This window comes from Entelurus aequoreus, linkage group LG24 (assembly GCF_033978785.1).
Source record: "Entelurus aequoreus isolate RoL-2023_Sb linkage group LG24, RoL_Eaeq_v1.1, whole genome shotgun sequence".
In the NCBI taxonomy this organism is placed as follows: Eukaryota; Metazoa; Chordata; class Actinopteri; order Syngnathiformes; family Syngnathidae; genus Entelurus; species Entelurus aequoreus.
In genome coordinates this window covers 28,975,409-28,997,726 of record NC_084754.1, presented here as the reverse complement: position 1 = coordinate 28,997,726, position 22,318 = coordinate 28,975,409, and the positions used below count along the sequence as shown (strand labels likewise).

The window sequence follows — 22,318 nt, the reverse complement described above, 5'->3', positions numbered from 1 at the left end:
ATTACTATATTTTTTAGATGAAATAATACCGAACAAGTTATAAAATATGACATCTCATCGGACTTTTTGCTTTAATTTTGCCATGATCACAATAAAAATGGTAATACATTTTTCAATGAATAGATGTTCTTTGTTTTCGTTTAAAGTACATTCGGGGTACTAAGCAAGTTATTTTCAAACAAGGGATATATTTACCATGAATTCCCAACATATACTGTACTGTATACCAGGGGTGTCAAACTAATTTTTGACCGGGGGCCACATGGAGAAAAATCTACTACCGCATAGGCCGGACTGGTAAAATCACGGCACGATAATTTAAAAATAAAGACAACTTCAGATTATTTTTCTATGTTTAAAAATAGAACAAGCACATTCTGAAAATGTACAAATCATAATGTTGTTGGTTAATAGTTAATAGTATTCTATCTTTACTTGTTGTTATTTATACTTTCTGAATAAATTATGTGATAATGTTCATTAGTGTTCATTTTCAATCTATCAAGATTAAAAACATAATATCAAAATCTAATTACAGGATGTTATTTATGTAGTTTGATCATTTTCTTTGACTTGTGCACTAACATTGTGTGTGTTTTTTTTTTTTTTTACATATGTAGCATCATCTACAAAGATACAAAGAATTGCTATTGCGACATCCAGTGGACACATTTAGAACAGCAGTTTCTTCCATTCTAAAATTTCGGCAAATTTTTATACTTAGCAAACCCATCCCGCGGGCCGGATAAAACCTGATCCGGCCCGCGGGCCGTATGTTTGACACCCCTGCTGTATACAGTACATAACATTACACATCTCTGACATTTAGTAGTATTTTAGAAAAAAACATCAAAGATGTGTTCTTATAAAATAAGTGCTGTCAAATGATTCTGAAATCAGATTAACCACTTTTGAATTTGGATGAATCATGATTAATCACAGGCAAGTACTCACTTGCGTGATTTAAATGACCTTAAAAAAAGAGCCCAATATTTAGACACGGATTCAATTTTATTGTCAGAATGTCATACAGGAACATCTTTAAATGTACTACTTGAATGCACTACATTTATTTGTTCAAAATTCGCCAACAGTTTTATCTGAAGTCCAGCCGGGGCTTATTTTGAAGTGCATCAACCCTCAGCCTTTCATGTAACCATCCGCGGTTACGGCAAAGAAGTAAAATAAATCCTGCGTATACACATTAATGCAATATTTCTTTGTGATTCATCATCCGAGTGAACTTATTTTTGACAGCTCTAATCAAAATATTGACTTCTCCCTGCCTTCACTCACCTCCACTCAGATATTAGACGTACCAGGTAATACTTTCATTTATGTTTAGATTGAAGCATGTAATACACACTGAAATATTTCATACTAAAGAGTGCCTACTTATTTTTCTGTGTGACGTCCGTTTCAGCTAAGACGGCTGACGTGGATATTTCTTTGAATTATTGACAACAAATCTGAACCATAAGTCCAAATCCATGTCAGTTGCTCCTCATGTGCCAGTGGATGTTTGTGTGCACCAGAAAGTGGCTTTTTATTTCACCTCTTTGATTTCCGCATCTTAGGGAGGGATCTAATGTACATAATTAATAATATACATCATGTAAAGAGACTGTATGTATGTATAGAAGCTAATATTCTATATATGTTTGACCAAAATCCCGAGGAAACACTGCATGTTATTGATGTTGATGATGGTTACACTTGTCAATAAATCACATTTACAACTGCATATGTTGAAATGATTCAAGCATGGCGCACTTTAGAAGCTTCCATTTTCCAGCAAATATGAGAAATCTCAAGTCAGTTTCAGTTACTGTACATCTCGAATAATCAAGGGTTTTATGTAAATGAGGATCTCCATACGTGTCAGGAAATAAATAAAGCACTATATTGTACCGTTCAGTGTGCAGGGGCGTAAATAAATAAGTGATTTAAGTCCTCATTCTAAAAGGTTGACTTCCTCGTCACTATTCTGCCATAAATGAAGCTGAAGTGTGAGTTTAGAGAGGCGAGTCAAAGGTCACACGATTCAAGCGTGAAAGGCTCAGTTCTCAGAGGAGTCCGTCTCCTCCGTGGAGCCGTCACTCTCCACCTCCATCTTCCTCCTGTGGTGGATGTTTCTCCTGGGGGAGGCCTTCCTCTGGACCTCCTTCAGCATCCCCACCGCGCTGCCGCTGCTGTTGCTGCTGGGACTGACTGAGATCTGAGCGATGCTGCGCAGATTTTGAAGGAAACAGGCAAGAAAAAGGCACGTTGCTCATTCGTGTCGTAGAATACAGTTCGCAGTTGGGAGAAATCATTATTGGATTCCCTGCTCATTTTATAAGTTTACGGCCCTGACAAAGACAAGAACATTTTGGTCAGTTTATTTGAACAGAGATAGGATATCAACAACACCCAGAACAATAGCATTAAAATTTATACATTGATTTACAGTATTTGACTGAGTGAAATAGTTTTTTTTGTAGTTCAGAAGGGATTTTTTTCCACTTCTTTTTAGAGATATTGTTCAAATCCACAATGTTTTAAGGCTGTGGCTTGGCAGTGCAATAAATTCCTTCATGAATGAATGTGGGGGTCAGAATTCTTGTTTTGCTCAATCAAACACAAATGAACCTATAACCTTTATTAAAAGTTAAAGTATCACTGATAGTCACACACACACACTAGGTGTGGTGACATTACACTCTGCATTAGACCCATCCCCTTGTTCCACCCCCTGGGAGGTGAGGGGAGCAGTGAGCAGCAGTGGTGGCCGCACTCGGGAATCATTTTGGTGATTTAACCCCCAATTCCAACCCTTGATGCTGAGTGCCAAGCAGGGAGGTAATGGGTCCCATTTTTATAGTCTTTGGTATGACTCGGCCGGCGTTTGAACTCACGACCTACCGATCTCAGGGCGGCCACTCTAACCACTAGGCCACTGCGCAGGTTTGTTAATACTTTTTGTGTGTGTGGAAATTCTGTTGTCTCTGTCAAATAAACCTACCAACAATGTTGGACTGTTCATCAACCAGCAGGGGATCTAATAATAAAAATATATTTGACAATATGTCATTTCTCACAGTTTGTCCAGTTCCTGGTCCAAATCCTGGTCAATTAGTACCTCGGTCTTGCTCGGTAATGCTCCTACGGCCAACAAGCAAAGACAGAACATTTACTGTTTGTAATTATACATCTTGCTTTCGTGTGAAACAACTAAATGTGGGTCAAATATTATCAAATCCATGGGCATGAATGTCATATTCATTTTTGGCACCTTTGAACAGTTTCTTAGGAAGGTTTTTACTATATACAGTACAGGCCAAACGTTTGGACACACCTTCTCATTCAATGTATGTTCTTTATTTTCATGACTATTTACATTGTAGATTGTCACTGAAGGCATCAAAACTATGAATGAACAAATGTGGAGTTCTGTACTTAACAAAAAAAGGTGAAATAACTGAAATAAATGTTCTCACCCTGCACACAAACTATTCTCCCCTCCCCCCTCAGGCAGGAGACTACAATCCATCCAGACCCACACCTCCCGCCACCTGAACAGTTTTTTCCCCTCGGCCATCAGGCAAAAAACAATAACAAGATCTGATAGCTCAGTTACAGCTCTTTTTATTACCTATTCTGTGTTATATGTGTTTTATGTTGCACGATTGCACAAAGAAAATGTCCTAGTTTGTGAACCCGTTCTCAAACAATGGCAATAAAAACTATTCTGATTCTGATATTCTAGTTTCTTCAAAATAGCCACCATTTCCTCTGATTACGGCTTTGCACACGCTTGGCATTCTCTCCATGATTAAAGATGAATGTTGTGTAATCATTCCACAACAGTTCAAATAAATCCCATAGAGCAGTGGTTCTCAAATGGGGGTACTTGAAGGTATGGAGATTTTTTTTTTAAATGTCTGTCAAAAAGAACTGTGAAAAGAAATGCAACAATTCAATATTCAGTGTTGACAGCTAGATTTGTTGTGGACATGTTCCATAAATATTGATGTTAAAGATTTCTTTTTTTGTGAAGAAATGTTTAGAATTAAGTTCATGAATCCAGATGGATCTCTATTACAATCCCCAAAGAGGGCACTTTAAGTTGATGATTACTTCTATGTGTAGAAATCTTTATTTATAATTGAATCACTTGTTTATTTTTCAACAAGTTTTTAGTTATTTTTAGATATTTTTTTCCAAATAGTTCAAGAAAGACCACAACAAATGAGCAATATTTTGCACTGTTATACAATTTGATAAATCAGAAACTGATGACATAGTGCTGTATTTTACTTTTTTATCTCTTTTTTTTTCAACCAAAAATGCTTTGCTCTGATTAGGGGGTACTTGAATTAAAAAAATGTTCACAGGGCGTACATCACTGAAAAAAGTGCCATAGAGTGACAATGAGAAAACATCAATAATTGAACATTCAAACAACAGTATGTACAGTGCGTCCGGAAAGTCTTCACAGTGCTTCACTTTTTCCACGTTTTGTTATGTTACAGTCTTATTTCAAAATGGAATAAATTCATTTTTGTTCTCAAAATTCTACACACAATACTCCATAATGACAATGTCAAAAGTTTTTTTGGAATTGCAAATTCATTAAAAAGCTTATGTACTTGGGATTTCTTTTTTTTAAATAAATTTGCAAAATTTACAAATATAAAAAATCACATTGTCATTAGGGGCTGTTGTGTGTAGAATTTGGGTGACAAAAATGATTAATTCCATTTTAAAATATAACTTAACATAACAAAATATGGAAAAAAAAGTGAAGCGCTGTGAATGTTTTCCAGATGCACTGTATTTATTACATGAATCTGATGAGCATGTGCAATGCCAAACTTACCAATGGTTTGGTTTATGATCTCATGTTTGGCCAGGCTCCTCAGTAAGCTGTCGTACGCCACCTTGCCACTTTCCTCTAGTGCGTCTTTCAAACATGACCTGGGAGGATGACTACATGCACACACAAAACATGTCATTAGGTCAAGTTTTTGGACAGCCATTCCTATGTCTCTCTGTAGATATTCAACAGGGTTTAAATCCGGGACCTGGTGAGGTCACTGAACAACATTTCCAAGTCACATCTGTGTTGCCTTGGATGTGTGCTTGTTCTGTTGGAATAATGAGGAATTATGATAGATGCTGCCGCTGTCTTGTTGTGTCATCGTATAGAGCAGGGGTCGGCAAACTTTACCACTCAAAGAGCCATTTTGGCAAGTTTCACAAATTAAAGAAAGTAATGGGAGCCACAAAAAAATTTTTTTAATTTAAAATGAAAAACACTGCATACAAAGCTTAAATGCTTTGTGCTATGTTAACCAGGGGTCTCCAACACACGCACCGGCACGCACTTTAATGTGGAAATTTGATGTTAGTGCAGCCCGCGAGTTTTGAATGAATGGCGCTTGATAGCGTCATGCTTGCCAACCCTCTCATTTTTCCCGGGAGACTCCCGAATATCAGAGCGTGATGACACTGCATTTGGCGCCCTCTACAGTCTGCCCTAACTGTGTACCTGCTCGACCACATGTAGAATGCAATTTCAGCTTGCTCACGTAAGTGACAGCAAGGCGTACTAACTCAGCAGCCACACATCTTACACTGACGGTACCAATACCCAGAATCCCATGCAGCCCTAACTCTTCCGCTCAACCAACGCACGGAGAGAGGGGGGGGGGGGGGGGGGGGGGTTGATGTGTGGGGGGATTTGGTGGTAGCGGGGGTGTATAATGTAGACCGGAAGAGTTAGGGCTGCATGGGATTCTGGGTAATGGTTGTGTTGTGTTTATGTTGTGTTACGGTGGGATGTTCTCCAGAAATGTGTTTTTCATTCTTTTTTGGTGTGGGTTCACAGTGTGGCGCATATTTGTAACGTAACAATGTTAAAGTTGTTTGATACGGCTACCGTCAGTGTAAGCTGTGTGGCTGATGAGTAAGTATGCTTTGCTGTCTCCTGTGTGTGCAAGTAATAACAACATGCAACATGTGGCTGGACTGGCACGCTGTATGTAAATGCTATAGAGGACAATTACTGCAGTGCAATTAGGGCACGCCCTTTATTTAGTAATTAGAGTGTAAATAGGATTATTTTTTCCCTGGGAGTAATCTATGAGAGACACTGAGATCCATAAATCTCCTGGGAAAATCGGGGGGGTCGGCATGTATGTAGCTGAGCCGCATCAGAATGGTCAAGGAGCCGCATGCGGCTCCGGAGCAGCGGGTTGCCGACCCCTGGTATAGAAGCTGTTGCAAAGCTGTACCTGGTTTCTTCCTTCAATTTTAGTCAAGGTAATGGTTCTAACAGTCTGAAAGTAATTTTTCTTTCTCTTTACTCTATGGAGACTATCTTGCTTCAAGGAGACACTCCCATCAGACCACGAGCCTAAAATTACATTTAAAACTTTTGTGAATGGTTTAAATCAGGGGTGTCAACGTACGGCCTGAGGGTTGGATCAGGCCCGCAAACAGGTTTTATTAACTCGAAATTTTTTAATGAAAGAAACAGATGTTCTAAATGTGTCCACTGGATATCGCAATAGCAATTATTTGCATCTTTGTAGATGATGCTACACATGTACAAAATAAACCACATTAAGTTAGTACATCAGTCGAGGAAAAAGATCAAACTACAGAAATAACATCCTGTAATTTGATTTTGATATAATTTTTTTATCTAGATAGATTGAAAACCAACACCAATGAGTTAACTGATGAACATTATCACATCATTCATTCAGAAAGTATAAATAACGACAAATAAAGATAGAATACTATTAACCGCAACATGTAAGTGTAAAAAAACAACAACATTATGATTTGTACATTTTAAGAATGTGCTTGTTCTATTTTTAAATAAGGAAAACAATCTGAATTTGTCTTTATTTTTAAGTTATCGTGCTGGGATTTTACCAGTCCGGCCCACTTAGGAGTAGATTTTTCCCCATGTGGCCCCCCATCTAAAATGAGTTTGACACCCCTGACTTAAAATGTTTGTGACATTTAACACTCACAAGCCTTCAAACAGTGTGGCACTACGTCTTATTACACCAACACACAAGATGTTCATTTTGTTCACAGAGTTTATGCGACTGGGCGTCTCTTCTAGTCTGTCGGTGCAATCAGCAAATCCTCTCTCTGCTGCTGACTTAGGCACACGTTGCCCTCCGTGCTCTAAGGACTACTGACGTTATTTTTCCACAAATATCTGTGTAATGGAAGTTATTTTAGTGATTTTGTTTACATTTTCAGATTTATATCTTTGTTACATTGTTCCTATTTTTGTTATTTTGCAATACTGACTTCTTTCTCATATAAATTGTGTGTATAATAGTGGAATTGGTTGACCTATTACATACAGTACAGGCCAAAAGTTTGGACACACCTTCTCATTTCAATGCGTTTCCTTTATTTCCATGACTATTTACATTGTAGATTGTCACTGAAGGCATCAAAACTATGACACCTGTGTAATGAAAACCATTTCAGGTGACTACCTCTTGAAGCTCATTGAGAGAATGCCAAGAGTGTGCAAGGCACTAATCAGAGCAAAGGGTGGCTATTTTGAAGAAACTACAATATAAAACATGTTTTCAGTTATTTCACATTTTTTTGTTAAGTACATAACCCCACATGTGTTCATTCATAGTTTTGATGCCTTCAGTGACAATCTTTTAATAGTCATGAAAATAAAGGAAACGCTTTGAAAAGAAGGTGTGTCCAAACGTTTGGCCTGTACTGTATACTTACTTTTACCTTGTTTTAGATTGTATTAGTCATTAGTGTTTGCATAACATAATTGTCCTGTGTTCCCATGATCATAATCGACTAGGTAGAGGCTAATTTACAAAATGATTCAACGATCATGTTGTTTTAAGTCAGAAGTAGGAGGTACAAGTATCAGTGATACTGTCCCTGCATTCATTCGGTATCAGATTGATATCAAATTTCCCAGAATCGCCGACCATTACTGTGAATGCGGCTTGTCACTACAATTTTATTGTCCACTTGAGAAATTATTTTCCACAGACTCGTACATACAAAAACTCCACTTTGTAGTGGGTGGGATGCAGTGAGGTTGGGTGGAAGCAGTCCAATGGTTTTGGTTGCAGTAATTGTAGCTAGAGATGTCCGATAATATTGGCCTGCCGATATTATCGGCTGATAAAGGCTTTAAAATGTAATATCGGAAATTATCGGTATTGTTTTTTTTATTATCGGTATCGTTTTTTTAAAATTATTTTTATTAAATCAACATAAAAAACACAAGATACACTTACAATTAGTACACCAACCCAAAAAAACCTCCCTCCCCCATTTACACTCATTCACACAAAAGGGTTGTTTCTTTCTGTTATTAATATTCTGGTTCCTACATTATATATCAATATAGATCCATACAGTCTGCAAGGGATACAGTCCGTAAGCATCATGATTGTGCGTGCTGCTGGTCCACTAATAGTACTAACCTTTAACAGTTAATTTAACTCATTTTCATTAATTACTAGTTTCTATGTAACTGTTTTTATATTGTTTTACTTTCTTTTTTATTCAAGAAAATGTTTTGTCATGTATCATCGACGGTTATGCAAATAGGAAGAACAGCCCTGTGGGGATGACCGTCATCATGAGGTGATTTGTACTTTCCTAGGAACAGCCCACTTTGAAGATATGGTCACTTTAGGTGTCAGGTGTACTCAAGCACGGCACAGCTTGTGTAAAATGTGTCCAACCTGTGTCTGAAGCGGTCACAGAGGGCATCGATGCATCCAGCCAGAGTGGAAGCCTCAATCTCAAGATCCCGTTTTTCCTCTAAGGCCAAGCAAGGAAGTTGTTCGACAGAAGCTGATGTGGGAACTATGACAGTGTTTGGACTCTTTCCAGCCAACAGGTCCTGGTAAATCAGCAGCACACTGTCCAGGAATTCTACAAACACAATTCAAGTAGCGGAAAAGTAGAAGTCAGTTAAAAAAAAATTATAAAAAGTCAATATTTGTATTATTTGTGAATTACATACTACAATTTGAAATGATTTCTTAAGAGTATACTAATACGATGAATAATAATTGAGCAATAGTTGACTATATTAAATTTAAGACTTCAAATAAAATATGTTATCAAATAGAAATAGAAAAGCAAATATATGCGTTTAAGACAAAAATGCAATTAAAGTACTATATCAAAGAATATTGACATGCACTGACATTTTCGCTCATGTCAGAATACATGTTTTCCTCGTCCTAATAAACCCAGACATCATGAAATGCACCTTGGTAGTAAAACTGCAGTTGGAAGGCGTAAAGGAAGTTCGAGAAAGACATCAAGCAGTCTGCGCCCTCATTCATCAAGGCAATTCTAAAGGAAAAAAGAGAGTGATTGAAAAAAATATATATATATATGTATTAGAAGTTGTGTTTGTCTATGGACGTTTACATGTATTTTGATTTCAGGCTGACATTCATAAATACATAATAAAAATATTATTTGAATTATTTTGATCAAAAGAGAATGTGGCAGTACGGTAGGTAGTACAGTGGGTATTGAAGGTATTCAGACCCCTTTAAATTGTTCACTTTTTGTTTCATTGCAGCCATTTGCTGAAGTCAAAAAAGTTCATTTTGTTTCTCATTAATGTAGACTCAACACCCCATCTTGACAGAAAACCCCCCAGAAATATAGAAATGTATTCAAAATAAAAAAAACTAAGAAATCACATGTACAAACCCCGTTTCCATATGAGTTGGGAAATTGTGTTAGATGTAAATATAAACGGAATACAATGATTTGCAAATCCTTTTCAACCCATGTTCAATTGAATGCACTACAAAGACAAGATATTTGATGTTCAAACTCATAAACTTTATTTTTTTTTAGCAAATAATAATTAACTTAGAATTTCATAGCTGCAACACGTGACAAAGTAGTTGTTCACCACTGTGTTACATGGCCTTTCCTTTTAACAATACTCAGTAAACGTTTGGGAACTGAGGAGACACATTTTTTAAGCTTCTCAGGTGGAATTCTTTCCCATTCTTGCTTGATGTACAGCTTAAGTTGTTCAACAGTCCGGGGGTCTCCGTTATGGTATTTTAGGCTTCATAATGCGCCACACATTTTCAATGAGAGACAGGTCTGGACTACAGGCAGGCCAGTCTAGTACCTGCACTCTTTTACTATGAAGCCACGTTGATGTAACACGTGGCTTGTCATTGTCTTGCTGAAATAAGCAGGGGCGTCCATGGTAACGTTGCTTGGATGGCAACATATGTTGCTCCAAAACCTGTATGTACCTTTCAGCATTAATGGCGCCTTCACAGATGTGTAAGTTACCCATGTCTTGGTTACTAATACACCCCCATACCATCACAAATGCTGGCTTTTCAACTTTGCGCCTATAACAATCCGGATGGTTATTTTCCTCTTTGGTCCAGAGGACACAACGTCCACAGTTTCCAAAAACAATTTGAAATGTGGACTCGTCAGACCACAGAACACTTTTCCACTTTGTATCAGTCCATCTTAGATGAGCTAAGGCCCAGCGAAGCCGACGGCGTTTCTGGGTGTTGTTGATAAACGGTTTTCGCCTTGCATAGGGGAATTTTAACTTGCACTTACAGAAGTAGCGACCAACTGTAGTTACTGACAGTGGGTTTCTGAAGTGTTCCTGAGCCCATGTGGTAATATCCTTTACACACTGATGTCGCTTGTTGATGCAGTACAGCCTGAGGGTTTGAAGGTCACAGGCTTAGCTGCTTACGTGCAGTGATTTCTCCAGATTCTCTGAACCCTTTGATGATATTACGGACCGTAGATGGTGAAATCCCTAAATTCCTTGCAATAGCTGATTGAGAAAGGTTTTTCTTAAACTGTTCAACAATTTGCTCACGCATTTGTCGACAAAGTGGTGACCCTCGCCCCATCCTTGTTTGTGAATGACTGAACATTTCATGGAATCTACTTTTATACCCAATCATGGCACCCACCTGTTCCCAATTTGCCTGTTCACCTGTGGGATGTTCCAAATAAGTGTTTGATGAGCATTCCTCAACTTTATCAGTATTTATTGCCACCTTTCCCAACTTCTTTGTCACGTGTTGCTGGCATCAAATTCTACAGTTAATGATTATTTGCAAGAAAAAAAAAGTTTATCAGTTTGAACATCAAATATGTTGTCTTTGTAGCATATTCAACTGAATATGGGTTGAAAATGATTTGCAAATCATTGTATTCCGTTTATATTTACATCTAACACAATTTCCCAACTCATATGGAAACAGGGTTTGTACATAAGTATTCAGACCCTTTGCTCAATACTTTGTTGATGCACCTTTGGCAGCAATTACGGCCTAAAGTCTTTTTGAATACGTTTCCCCAAGCTTAGCTCACCTATCTTTGGGCAGTTTCGCTCATTCCTCTTTGTAGCACCTCTCAAGCTCCATCAGATAGGATTGGAAGTGTTGGTTTTTCATCCAGGATGTCTCTGTACATTGCTGCATTCATCTTAGTCTAGTCAGGGAGGTGACCAAGAACCTGATGGTCACTCTGTCAGAGCTACAGCATTCCTTTGTAGAGAGACGAGAAACTTACATCTCTGCAGCAATCCACTAATCAGGCCTTTATGGTAGAGTGGCCAGACAGAAGCCCTTTCTTTGTAAAAGAAATTTTGCCAAAATGCACCTGAAATATTCTCAGACCATGAGAAACAAAATGTATTTGGTCTGATGAGACAAAGCTTGAACTCTTTGGCGTCAGGCATCATGTTTGTAGGAAACCAGGCACCGCTCATCACCAGGTCAATACCATCCCTAAACTGAAACATGGAGATGGTAGCATTATGCTCTGGGGATGGTTTTCAGCGGCATGAACTGGGAGGCTAGTCAGGATAAAGAGAAAGATACGGTAAATGCAGCAATATACAGACACATCCTGAATGAAAATCAAGGCTTACCATCAAATCTGATGGAGCTTGAGAGGTGCTGCAGAGGAATGAGTGAAACTGCCCAGAGAAAGGTGTGCTGAATGTACATTAATGAGAAATAAAATGTACTTTTTTTTTTTTTAGCTAATGGCTGCAATGAAACAAAGTGTGAACATTTTAAAGGGGTCTGAATTATTTTCATACCCACTGTAAGTATTTGACCTCATAGTGGTTTTTGCTATGATTCGCTTTGTCAGCTGTGAAATCTTGCATTGACAGGACCCCACTTTTGACCAGTTGCAGCAAACTGGTTTTGGGAAATTGCCGTATACTATAAAATATGCAAATACATTGCTTATGTGGCATGCCAACGAACAAATGTTCTGTAATTACATGTGAAGCTGACATTACCAGTGTTCACATTCAAAGCAATGCTCATTCTTTTATTCATTTTCTATAACGCTTGTCTCATTAAGGTCACGGGTAAGCTGAAGCCGACCCCAGCTGACTTCGGGTGAGAGGCAGGGTACAACCAGGACAGGTTGCCATCCAATCGTAATCCATATAGTCTAAATTAATAGTCAGATTATCCAATTAACCTAACATGAATGCTTTTGGGGATGTGGAAGGTACAAACCCCGTTTCCATATGAGTTGGGAAATTGTGTTAGCTGTAAATATAAACGGAATACAATGATTTGCAAATCATTTTCAACCCATATTCAGTTGAATATGCTACAAAGACAACATATTTGATGTTCAAACTGATAAACTTTTTTTTTTGCAAATAATCATTAACTTTATAATTTGATGCCAGCAACACATGACAAAGAAGTTGGGAAAGGTGGCAATAAATACTGATAAAGTTGAGGAATGCTCATCAAACACTTATTTGGAACATCCCACAGGTGAACAGGCAAATTGGGAACAGGTGGGTGCCATGATTGGATATAAAAGTAGATTCCAAGAAATGCTCAGTCATTCACAAACAAGGATGGGGCGAGGGTCACCACTTTGTCAACAAATGCGTGAGCAAATTGTTGAACAGTTTAAGAAAAACCTTTCTCAACCAGCTATTGCAAGGAATTTAGGGATTACACCATCTACGGTCCGTAATATCATCAAAGGGTTCAGAGAATCTGGAGAAATCACTGCACGTAAGCAGCTAAGCCTGTGACCTTCGATCCCTCAGACTGTACTGCATCAACAAGCGACATCAGTGTGTAAAGGATATCCCCACATGGGCTCAGGAACACTTCAGAAACCCACTGTCAGTAACTACAGTTGGTCGCTACATCTGTAAGTGCAAGTTAAAACTGTCTTTTGCAAAGCAAAAACCGTTTATCAACAACACCCAGAAACGCTGTCGGCTTCGCTGGGCCTGAGCTCATCTAAGATGGACTGAAACAAAGTGGAAAAGTGTTCTGTGGTCTGACGAGTCCACATTTCAAATTGTTTTTGGAAACTGTGGACGTCGTGTCCTCCGGACCAAAGAGGCAAAGAACCATCCGGATTGTTATAGGCGCAAAGTTGAAAAGTCAGCATCTGTAATGGTATGGAGGTGTATTAGTGCCCAAGACATGGGTAACTTACACATCTGTGAAGGCGCCATTAATGCTGAAAGGTACATACAGGTTTTGGAGCAACATATGTTGCCATCCAAGCAACGTTACCATGGACGCCCCTGCTTATTTCAGCAAGACAATGCCAAGCCACGTGTTACATCAACGTGGCTTCATAGTAAAAGAGTGCGGGTACTAGACTGGCCTGCCTGTAGTCCAGACCTGTCTCCCATTGAAAATGTGTGGCGCATTATGAAGCCTAAAATACCACAACGGAGACCCCCGGACTGTTGAACAACTTAAGCTGTACATCAAGCAAGAATGGGAAAGAATTCCACCTGAGAAGCTTAAAAAAATGTGTCTCCTTAGTTCCCAAACGTTTACTGAGTGTTGTTAAAAGGAAAGGCCATGTAACACAGTGGTGAACATGCCCTTTCCCAACTACTTTGGCACGTGTAGCAGCCATGAAAGGATTTGCAAATCATTGTATTCCGTTTATAATTACATCTAACACAATTTCCCAATTCATATGGAAACGGAGTTTGTAGGTGGAGTACCTGGCACACAGAGATACCCCAACAGAGATTTGAACCCTCAATTTCCTGAATGAGTTTGTCAGGCCAAAACATGCTCGCTGCGAGTGATGTCAAACAATACCATATAAAGTGTAAAAGATGATGACTGACCTGGCAGCACTCTTTACTATCTCCACTGGGAAGTCTGGGCATAGTAATTGAAGTAGGGAGCTATACTCCAACATGGACAGCATATCTGTAAACAACACAGTCATTTTAAAGGAAATCACACAAAGAGTACAGATCAACTAAGCTGGGGCTTTTTTTAAGAAACTTCTTAGGGCTTGGATTTGTTTAAAATTACAAATTTTACAAAGTCTTTGTTAAAGAGTCTTTAAGACACAAAAACAAGATACTGTATCCCAAGTTGCGTTATCAGTAGGTAAATGAGGTAACTGTGTAAAAGCGATTTGAGTACCTTGAAGGTATAAAAGCACTATAAAGTGGTACCTCAATTTAAGAGTGTTTTGGCTAATTGTTATGCTCCTAAATTGCAAGCAAAGATTTGAGCTACACACAGCTCTGTCATTATATCACAATGATTGACATTTATCCATAAAAATATAGATAAACTGCTGACGGTGTGTTTGACGGAGAAGCAGCTGGAAGCAGATACCGTAGAAGTCTACTCTTCAAGGTAAACGATATACATTATTATTATTATCATCATATTACCTCATGAAATGACTGCAGTTTTTAGAGGGGCTGGCTGCACGATTATGACCAAAATAATAATCACGATTATATTTGTCAAAAATGAAATCACGATTATTAATCACAATTATTCATTATGTTAGGTAAAAGAGTGTTGGGGCGGGGGAGAGGTTTGAATGCGACGCCATCATGTAATTTAATAGTGTAATAAAAGGCTAAATTAAAGTCATCCATACAATTAAAGACAAATATTTTTGTCTTTTCTCATTACCTTACTTTTTATGGTCACATTTCATCGGTGTTCTGGGCGTCATCAATTGTACACCCCCACTTGACCTAATCATTCATTTGATCATTTGGTCGTGTGAAAACATATATATTAAATGACAAAATACAAAAATATTGTTATTTAGTGTAACGACTGAATTTGTGAAAGAGTTCTTCAATGAGCAACTACATTATTGCATTACCTGGATTTATTCAGTTGCACAGATGCAGGGGGTGCATAAAGTTCAATGGGAAGCACGTCTCTCTAGAACACCAGCAAGAAATGTTGGCACTCAATGGAAAAATGACTCCAGACTCTATTTAGCATGGTGGTTAGCCGTTAGACCTGCTAGGAGACAAGGAGCGCAGTGTGTTGTGCAAGCGTCCAAAGGCATAAGAATGAGTTTAAGACGGGATGGTACACATACTGTATTAGTACCGGAAAGAGACATAAAAAGTTGGAGCAGAAATATGTCATATAGCTCTACACCGCAAAACATTCACAAAACGCTAAATCAGACGAACTGTAAAAACTTAGTGACATAAAAACCACACAAATAATGTAAAAAAACATGGTGTTTACTTTTAAATATCAATTTAAAGCACAAAGCAGTTTGGCAAATGAAAATATAGTCTAATAAACAAGCTTTGTTCTTCTCTAACAACACCATTGGGATCAGTGCAACAGTTTGGCCAACAAAAATAAACAGGAGTGATAATCCCCACATCTAATACACAAGCTTTGTGCTTCAGTGACAACTCAAAACATTTTAGCTGGTCTTGTTGTTATACATTGGGAACACTGACACAGTTAGCAAAAGACCCACTGCCCATCCAAATAAACAGGACGTTACAAACAAGGCAGATTCGTGGACACGTTCCTTACACAGATTGCCTGCTGTATGTTTCCTCCTGTCCTTAAAACTCTCAGAATGCTGTGTTGCGCTTTCAAAATGAAAGCAAAATCAAATATTTTTTTCTCTGCGGTATACCTTTTGGGTGGAACAAATGTGTCTGTCTCCAACATTGTCCACACCCGTCGTCATTTACTAACAGCAGTGCGGTCCTAAACGCACGCCGAGACTGCGCGGAACTGAAGAGAGTGAAATCAAGTGAAACAAAGCGATCGGCTTCAGCAACCCAAAATGTATAATGTATATTTATTTTCTGCTGGATCTACTCTCTCTTTTATGCTGCCCTTTTTTTGCTGCAGCTGTTACATATACTGTAATATTGTACATGGTAATTGGGATTTGTTATATATTGTATATATTATATAATAATATAATATAATATAATAATACATCAGTCTGTCATGATCCGGACTTTGTTATGTTATGTTAGTTTTGGACTCCATTCGTTCCTGTTTTTGTGCACCCTTGTTTTAGTTACCATGGTTACTTATTATTTCCACCTGTCTCTGATTAGTGTTCGCCCGCTCACCTGCTTCCTGAGCACTAATAAGAGGCATTATTTAAGCCTGCCTTTGCCGGTCAGTCGGCCTGGCGTCATTGTTTGCTTCATGCAACCTGCTACGTAAGTTTAGTTTGTTTCATGCCACAGTTAGTGAGGATTCCTTGTCCATAGTCCATGCTAAATAGTAGCATTAGCTTCGAGTGCGACTCGTTTTCCCTTTTTTTGTACTACTTTGATATTTTGAGGAATAAATCATGTTCCAACCTGCACGCCATGTCCGGAGTGGTCCGTCTGCATTTCGGGAGAACGAACCTCGCAGTAAGCTGCGAAAACCCCGTCGTGACACAGTCTATATTATATACTGTATATATAATATGTAAATATTGCATATATATTTTATATTGCTACTATGGTACATTTTTAGTCTACTTTACACCTTTTGTTTTCGCCCTCTTTTAGTGCCCTTGTGTTGTGTGCATTATCCTTTCCATCCTTTGTAACTGAGCTACTGTGTGGAACAATTTCCCTTGTGGATTAATAAAGTTTGTCTAGGGCTAAGTCTAAGTCTAACTCTAAAAGGCAAGGCAAGTTTATTTACAGAGCACAATTCATAAACAAGGCCATTCAAAGTGTTTTACAGGAAATGACCAGGCAAAAATATAAAATAATGAAAATAAATTTGTTAATGTTAATAATACTAATAATGTTAAAATATTGTTTCGGCATGGTGGAGCTTACACACAATGACCATTATGGATTGGACTCTCACATTATTAACCGTTTCCACTCGGCATCCATTGCACCGGTCACCCGGTGTGGGGGGTGTCCCCACATCTGCGGCCCCTTCCAAGGTTTCTCGTTGTGCCCATTGGGTTGAGTTTTTATCTGCCCTGATGTGGGATCTGAGCCGAGGATGTCGTTGTGGCTTGTGCAGCCGTTTGAGACATTTGTGATTAAGGGCTATATAAGTAAAGTTTGATTGATTGAATGACTGATTGAATGATTGATAAAATACTGTACCATGTGTTTACCATTTTTGGTATGTCTCACCTCCACTCTTGCCAATTTGTCTGTAGCACCTCCAGAAGACTCTGATGAATGAAGCTCTGTTATGAGGAGTGGCCCTGATGTAGTTAAACTCCCTGAAGAGGATGTGGTTACTATTCTTCACGCTGCTGAAACTGCAAATAGACACACATTAGTATAAAAACAAATCTTAATTATATTTTAGTAGAGCTGGGGGGAGCCTCTTAAACATTCTCCTCTACTTCCTTGTTACCAGCATGCCTCGCTGTATATGAGGTAACTGCTTTAGTTCATCTATTACATCTCTTAGTTCTTTTATCTTTGACATTATAAATGTGGTTGGTGTTCTGTTCGTGTTATAATCTGTTTTGTTTGTGCCTCAAGTGATCCTCTCATTGAGAAGCAGTCTTCTGTCAGCCAAGCCAAGATTCCTTCTATGACAATTTCTCATTAGTGTCATAATATACACATACACATACAAATGATTTTCAAGTATAAATTATAGTAGGTATGTGTGTATTCGCTTGATCGCGCAATCTGAGTAGCGACCGGACCGCTGTATTCAGAGTTCACCTGCGTTTGCATTTCCATCACCACCAATACTGATGATGTAGAACAAATATTATAGTTGATGTAAAATATTGACATTTTTGGATCAAAAGTGACAGTGACCAAGAACACGCGCCACAAATCTCTGACAACGTTTTCTAAGTTTACACTCGATATGGAGGAAAATCTGTGCACTAGCGGGCCGGACTATTAAAATCATGGCATTAAAACTAAAAAATAAAGACAACTTCAGATCGCTTTCTTTGTCTTACTTTGGCCTAAAATAGAACAAACACATTCTGAAAATATTACAATAAAAATATAGAAAAAAATACCGGCAGCGGTAAAGTTTAGATCCATGAAGGAAAGAAGAAAATGAATGAATGTTTATAACTGAATACTGTATTTTTTAATTTTTTATGAATTAAGTAATGTTTATGACAGCCTTTTTCCAAAACACAATACAGATGTGAGATATAACAGGATAATGCATACATTTATCATTTGTTTTCAAATTAATTACAAAAAAAGTGGGAACCCAAAAATGTACTGTGTGACCCCATTTTTTTGACTTGATGGGGTCCCTGGTGCCCCATTTTGAAAATTCCTAGCGCCAACACTGATGGAGTATTGGTGCGTGTAAAACAGCATACACCAATAATGCCGGTTCTAATACTAATCAAATATTATCCCGCGGGCCTTGATTTTGACACATAGGATCTAAGGTAAATATGTGCTCGGAGTCTGCCAAATATATTTTAAATTCATCGATTCGTACACTGAGTTTTTGGACCTGCCGATTGCCTGGTCGCTTGTGATGTGACTCACAAGTCGAGTCTGACCAGCCATGTTTACTCAAATTTTCTGTGATTTCCAACACTAATTTCATGGATTTCATCAACAACAAACACACTGAAACTGGGCTTTATGTTTTCATTACTGTATATTTAAACAATTTATGTTGGTTTGGTCATTTTGGGCTATTCATTTGTTTTTTCGGTGCATATTTTGAGTGCCAAATTTTGTAATTTAACATGATGAGTAGATCACGTGATCACCACTTTGGGTTCGGATTACTCTGTTGCATATTGGGGTGAGGGTAAAACTTATGATGATGCAACCTATTTTGAAGTTTCAAAGAACTTGGTGCTGACCTTGTGTGTGGGGACTTGATTGTGGGCTAAAAATGTAATTTCTAATGGACTGACTCACTATAAATTTTAGTTGAATGTTGATTAACATGTTTATTATAATCATATAACTTATAAACATAACTAATAGTGATTCTTGAGTTGTACTTTTGTTCCATCACAGATAGTGTCCAACCTTATAATTACTTGATCGTACCTATTATGAAACTTTAGGTAACACTTTAGTATGGGGAACATTTTCACCATTAATTAGTTGCTTATTAAAGTAACAAAGACTTAATTTAGAGTTGTTTGGACACTAGGGGAACATATAAGGGTTAGAGTTAGGGTTACTAATAAGCAATAATTCTGAGGTTATTGAGGGAAGACTCTTAGTTAATGGCTTACTGGTTGTATAATAAGGCCATGCAGAATAAAGCATTAATAAGTACTTAATAATGACTAATTAAAAGCCAATATGTTACTAATTTGCACGTTAATAAGCAACTAATTAATGGTGAATATGTGTTCCCCATACTAAAGTGTTACCAAACTTTATTATGTACAGTAGTAATAGTCATTATATTAAGCCGTATTTTCTGTATTATCTGCAAGAAGGATTTCAGTCTCAGTCTGGACCCCTCTCCAGGGGCCCAGGCTTAGACCGATTTTATTTTTTCTCCCTCCCCCCATTGTTTACCTGTATCTCACCTTTTTTGTAGGGGGTGCCGGAAGTTGGCAGACCCGTCAGCGATCCTGTTCTGTCTCCCTGTAATGTTTGTCTGATCTTGAATGGGATTGTGCTGAAAATTTTAATTTCCCCTCAGGGATTAATAAAGTATTTCTGATTCTGATTCTGATGTGATTCTGTGTTGAAATTTGAATAATATTCATTGTACTTTATAAATGATGTTGATTTTTGTTACCATTAAATTGACGTACTGTTTCATGTCGTACTTTAGAATTAATTGATTTAAAGTAATTACCGTTATTATTACATAATAAAACCTATTTTTTCTGCTTCATTGTTTAGGAAGCTTTCCAGTGATACCAACCTTTTTGAAATGGGGGTAAACATTAAAAAGGTTATGACATTTTGAAAGTTGGATTTGGTTGGTAGAGCGGCCATGCCAGCAACTTGAGGGTTCCAGGTTCGATCCCCGCTTCCGCCATCCTAGTTACAGCTATTGCGTCCTTGGGCAAAACACTTTGCTCACCTAATCTCAGTGCCATCCACACTGGTTTAAATGTAACTTAGATATTGGGTTTCACTATGCACCTGGGGATAGGTTGATTGACAACACTAAATTGGCCCTAGTGTGTGAATGTGAGTATGAATGTTGTCTGTCAATCTGTGTTGGCCCTGTGATGAGGTGGCGACTTGTCCAGGGTGTACCCCGTCTACCGCCCGAATGCAGCTGATAGACTCCAGCACCCCACGCGACCCCGAAAGGGACAAGCGGTAGAAAATGGATGAATGGACTATGTAAAGCGATTTGATTTACTAGAGAAATGCACTATATAAATATAATTCACTTAACAAAAATGTCACACCTAAAATCTTGATCCCTATCAGATTAGTATTAAGAAGTTGACCAGAAATAGTGCATTTAGTCTGTAGTAAAATATTTATCACACGAAAATCTAACTTATATCAGTGGAATCGCCTTTACAAGTCCTGTCTGATAATACTGTTTTTAAATCAATGAATCTTTGAAATTTTACACACATACCTAATTATAGTAACCAGTACCACAATAGTATAACAATTATAACGCAATTGGGCATCTGCAGAACATGGAACTACATTGTCTGGTGAATGAGAATTGGATGTAATTTACTATTCGGCAAAGTAGCGGGTGACGCCAACATTGGTGTATTCTTCTTTGTGTTCCAGCAGCTGAGCCAAAGCATCACTCAGGTAAAACAGCACATTAGTCTCCGCTGTGAATGACACAACAACATATTTTACATTCAGCGAAGTGTTGTTTGAAAGACCTGCAAATGTGAAGAAAACACAACTCACCGAGGTATTCGTCAACCGTGACAGCTGGGTTAAAACAGTTCATTCCTGACGTCTTATAGCGATTAAACCTCTAAAAATGAAGACAGTAATGAAAGCAAAATCCTGTACTCGCTAACATTGGTTGTGTTTTTGCAAGCTATTACATTTCCGCCCTGTCCGGATATGGCGGTTTGTAGGACAAACCGGATATTATGAGTCACATTTTTGATTGTCGTTAAGAAACACAAACTTGAAAGATTCGTTCTGTCACTTCACGGTGACGTCATGTAAAAATAGTATTTTTCTTCTTCCGGGTTATTATCGTACATAATTAAAAAATTTAGATAGCTACAAACAAGTGGAAAAAAGTACAAACATTATTTAGCCAAATTCCAACCAAATAAACTATTGTTGTCTCCTGACCTCAAAACGTTACACCCGAGGGCGGGGTTTGATTTTTGAAATTCGACCAATCAGTGTGAATGTCATGACGCACACGGATTTCAATGCCAGTACTTTACCAGTATGAACAATTATAACTATAGCGAGAAGCAAGGTTTGTCTAAAGGTCGTTAGTTGACACCACAAAACTGGCTTTGTTGAACACAAATATGGGTTTTTAAAAATAAACTCCTCTCTCAGACAACCCCCCCCCCCCTCTCTCTTTCTCCGCCCTGGAGACATTTCAAATTTATGAAACAAGTCAGACGCCATCAACGAGTGACAAAACCGGAAGTAATGCTGAGCCAGTCAGATAAAACAATCCACATTTCTTTCAAAAAAACATATTACTTTGATTTATTGCATATTAGTGCATCAATAAAACATATAAGAACTATGAACAAACAAATTAACTTAATTGGTAGATAATACAGTGTTGATTTTATTGTTTACCGGAAATCGTAACCTAGGTTGTACTGATGACCATTATATAAAACTTGATAGAAGTCCTATGTACTAAAGAGGCTCTTTTAAAGGATCAGGTTGTTGTGGGTCGACTCCCTAAACAAATTTGACTCTTCCGGCTCCCAAATGACTGCCTGTAGTTTTTGGTTGTTCAATTTGGCACACGTCAAAATGTATTGATAATGTTAATATGATTATATAGCTATAACTTTTTTTTTCTTAATTAACATATTCATTCTTTATTTCATACTGCTTTTCTTCCACTGCTTTTGTTAAAACGGTTTCTATGGAAGGAGT

At 38.0% G+C, this 22,318-nt stretch overlaps 1 protein-coding gene across 1 annotated transcript; it reads right to left on the bottom strand.

Moving 5' to 3' along the window:
- Positions 1–886: 886 nt before the first annotated feature.
- cstpp1 (centriolar satellite-associated tubulin polyglutamylase complex regulator 1) lies at positions 887–21,332 on the bottom strand. Its single transcript, XM_062035472.1, has 10 exons — positions 21,280–21,332; positions 21,137–21,206; positions 20,952–21,054; positions 17,456–17,586; positions 14,180–14,264; positions 9,284–9,369; positions 8,748–8,940; positions 4,862–4,971; positions 3,081–3,144; positions 887–2,228 (listed from the first exon to the last, which is right to left on the bottom strand). The coding sequence occupies exons 2-10, from the start codon at positions 21,177–21,179 to the stop codon at positions 2,060–2,062; spliced, it is 984 nt and encodes a 327-aa protein (XP_061891456.1). The 5' UTR covers positions 21,180–21,206; positions 21,280–21,332; the 3' UTR covers positions 887–2,059.
- Between the last annotated feature and the right edge of the window lie 986 nt (positions 21,333–22,318).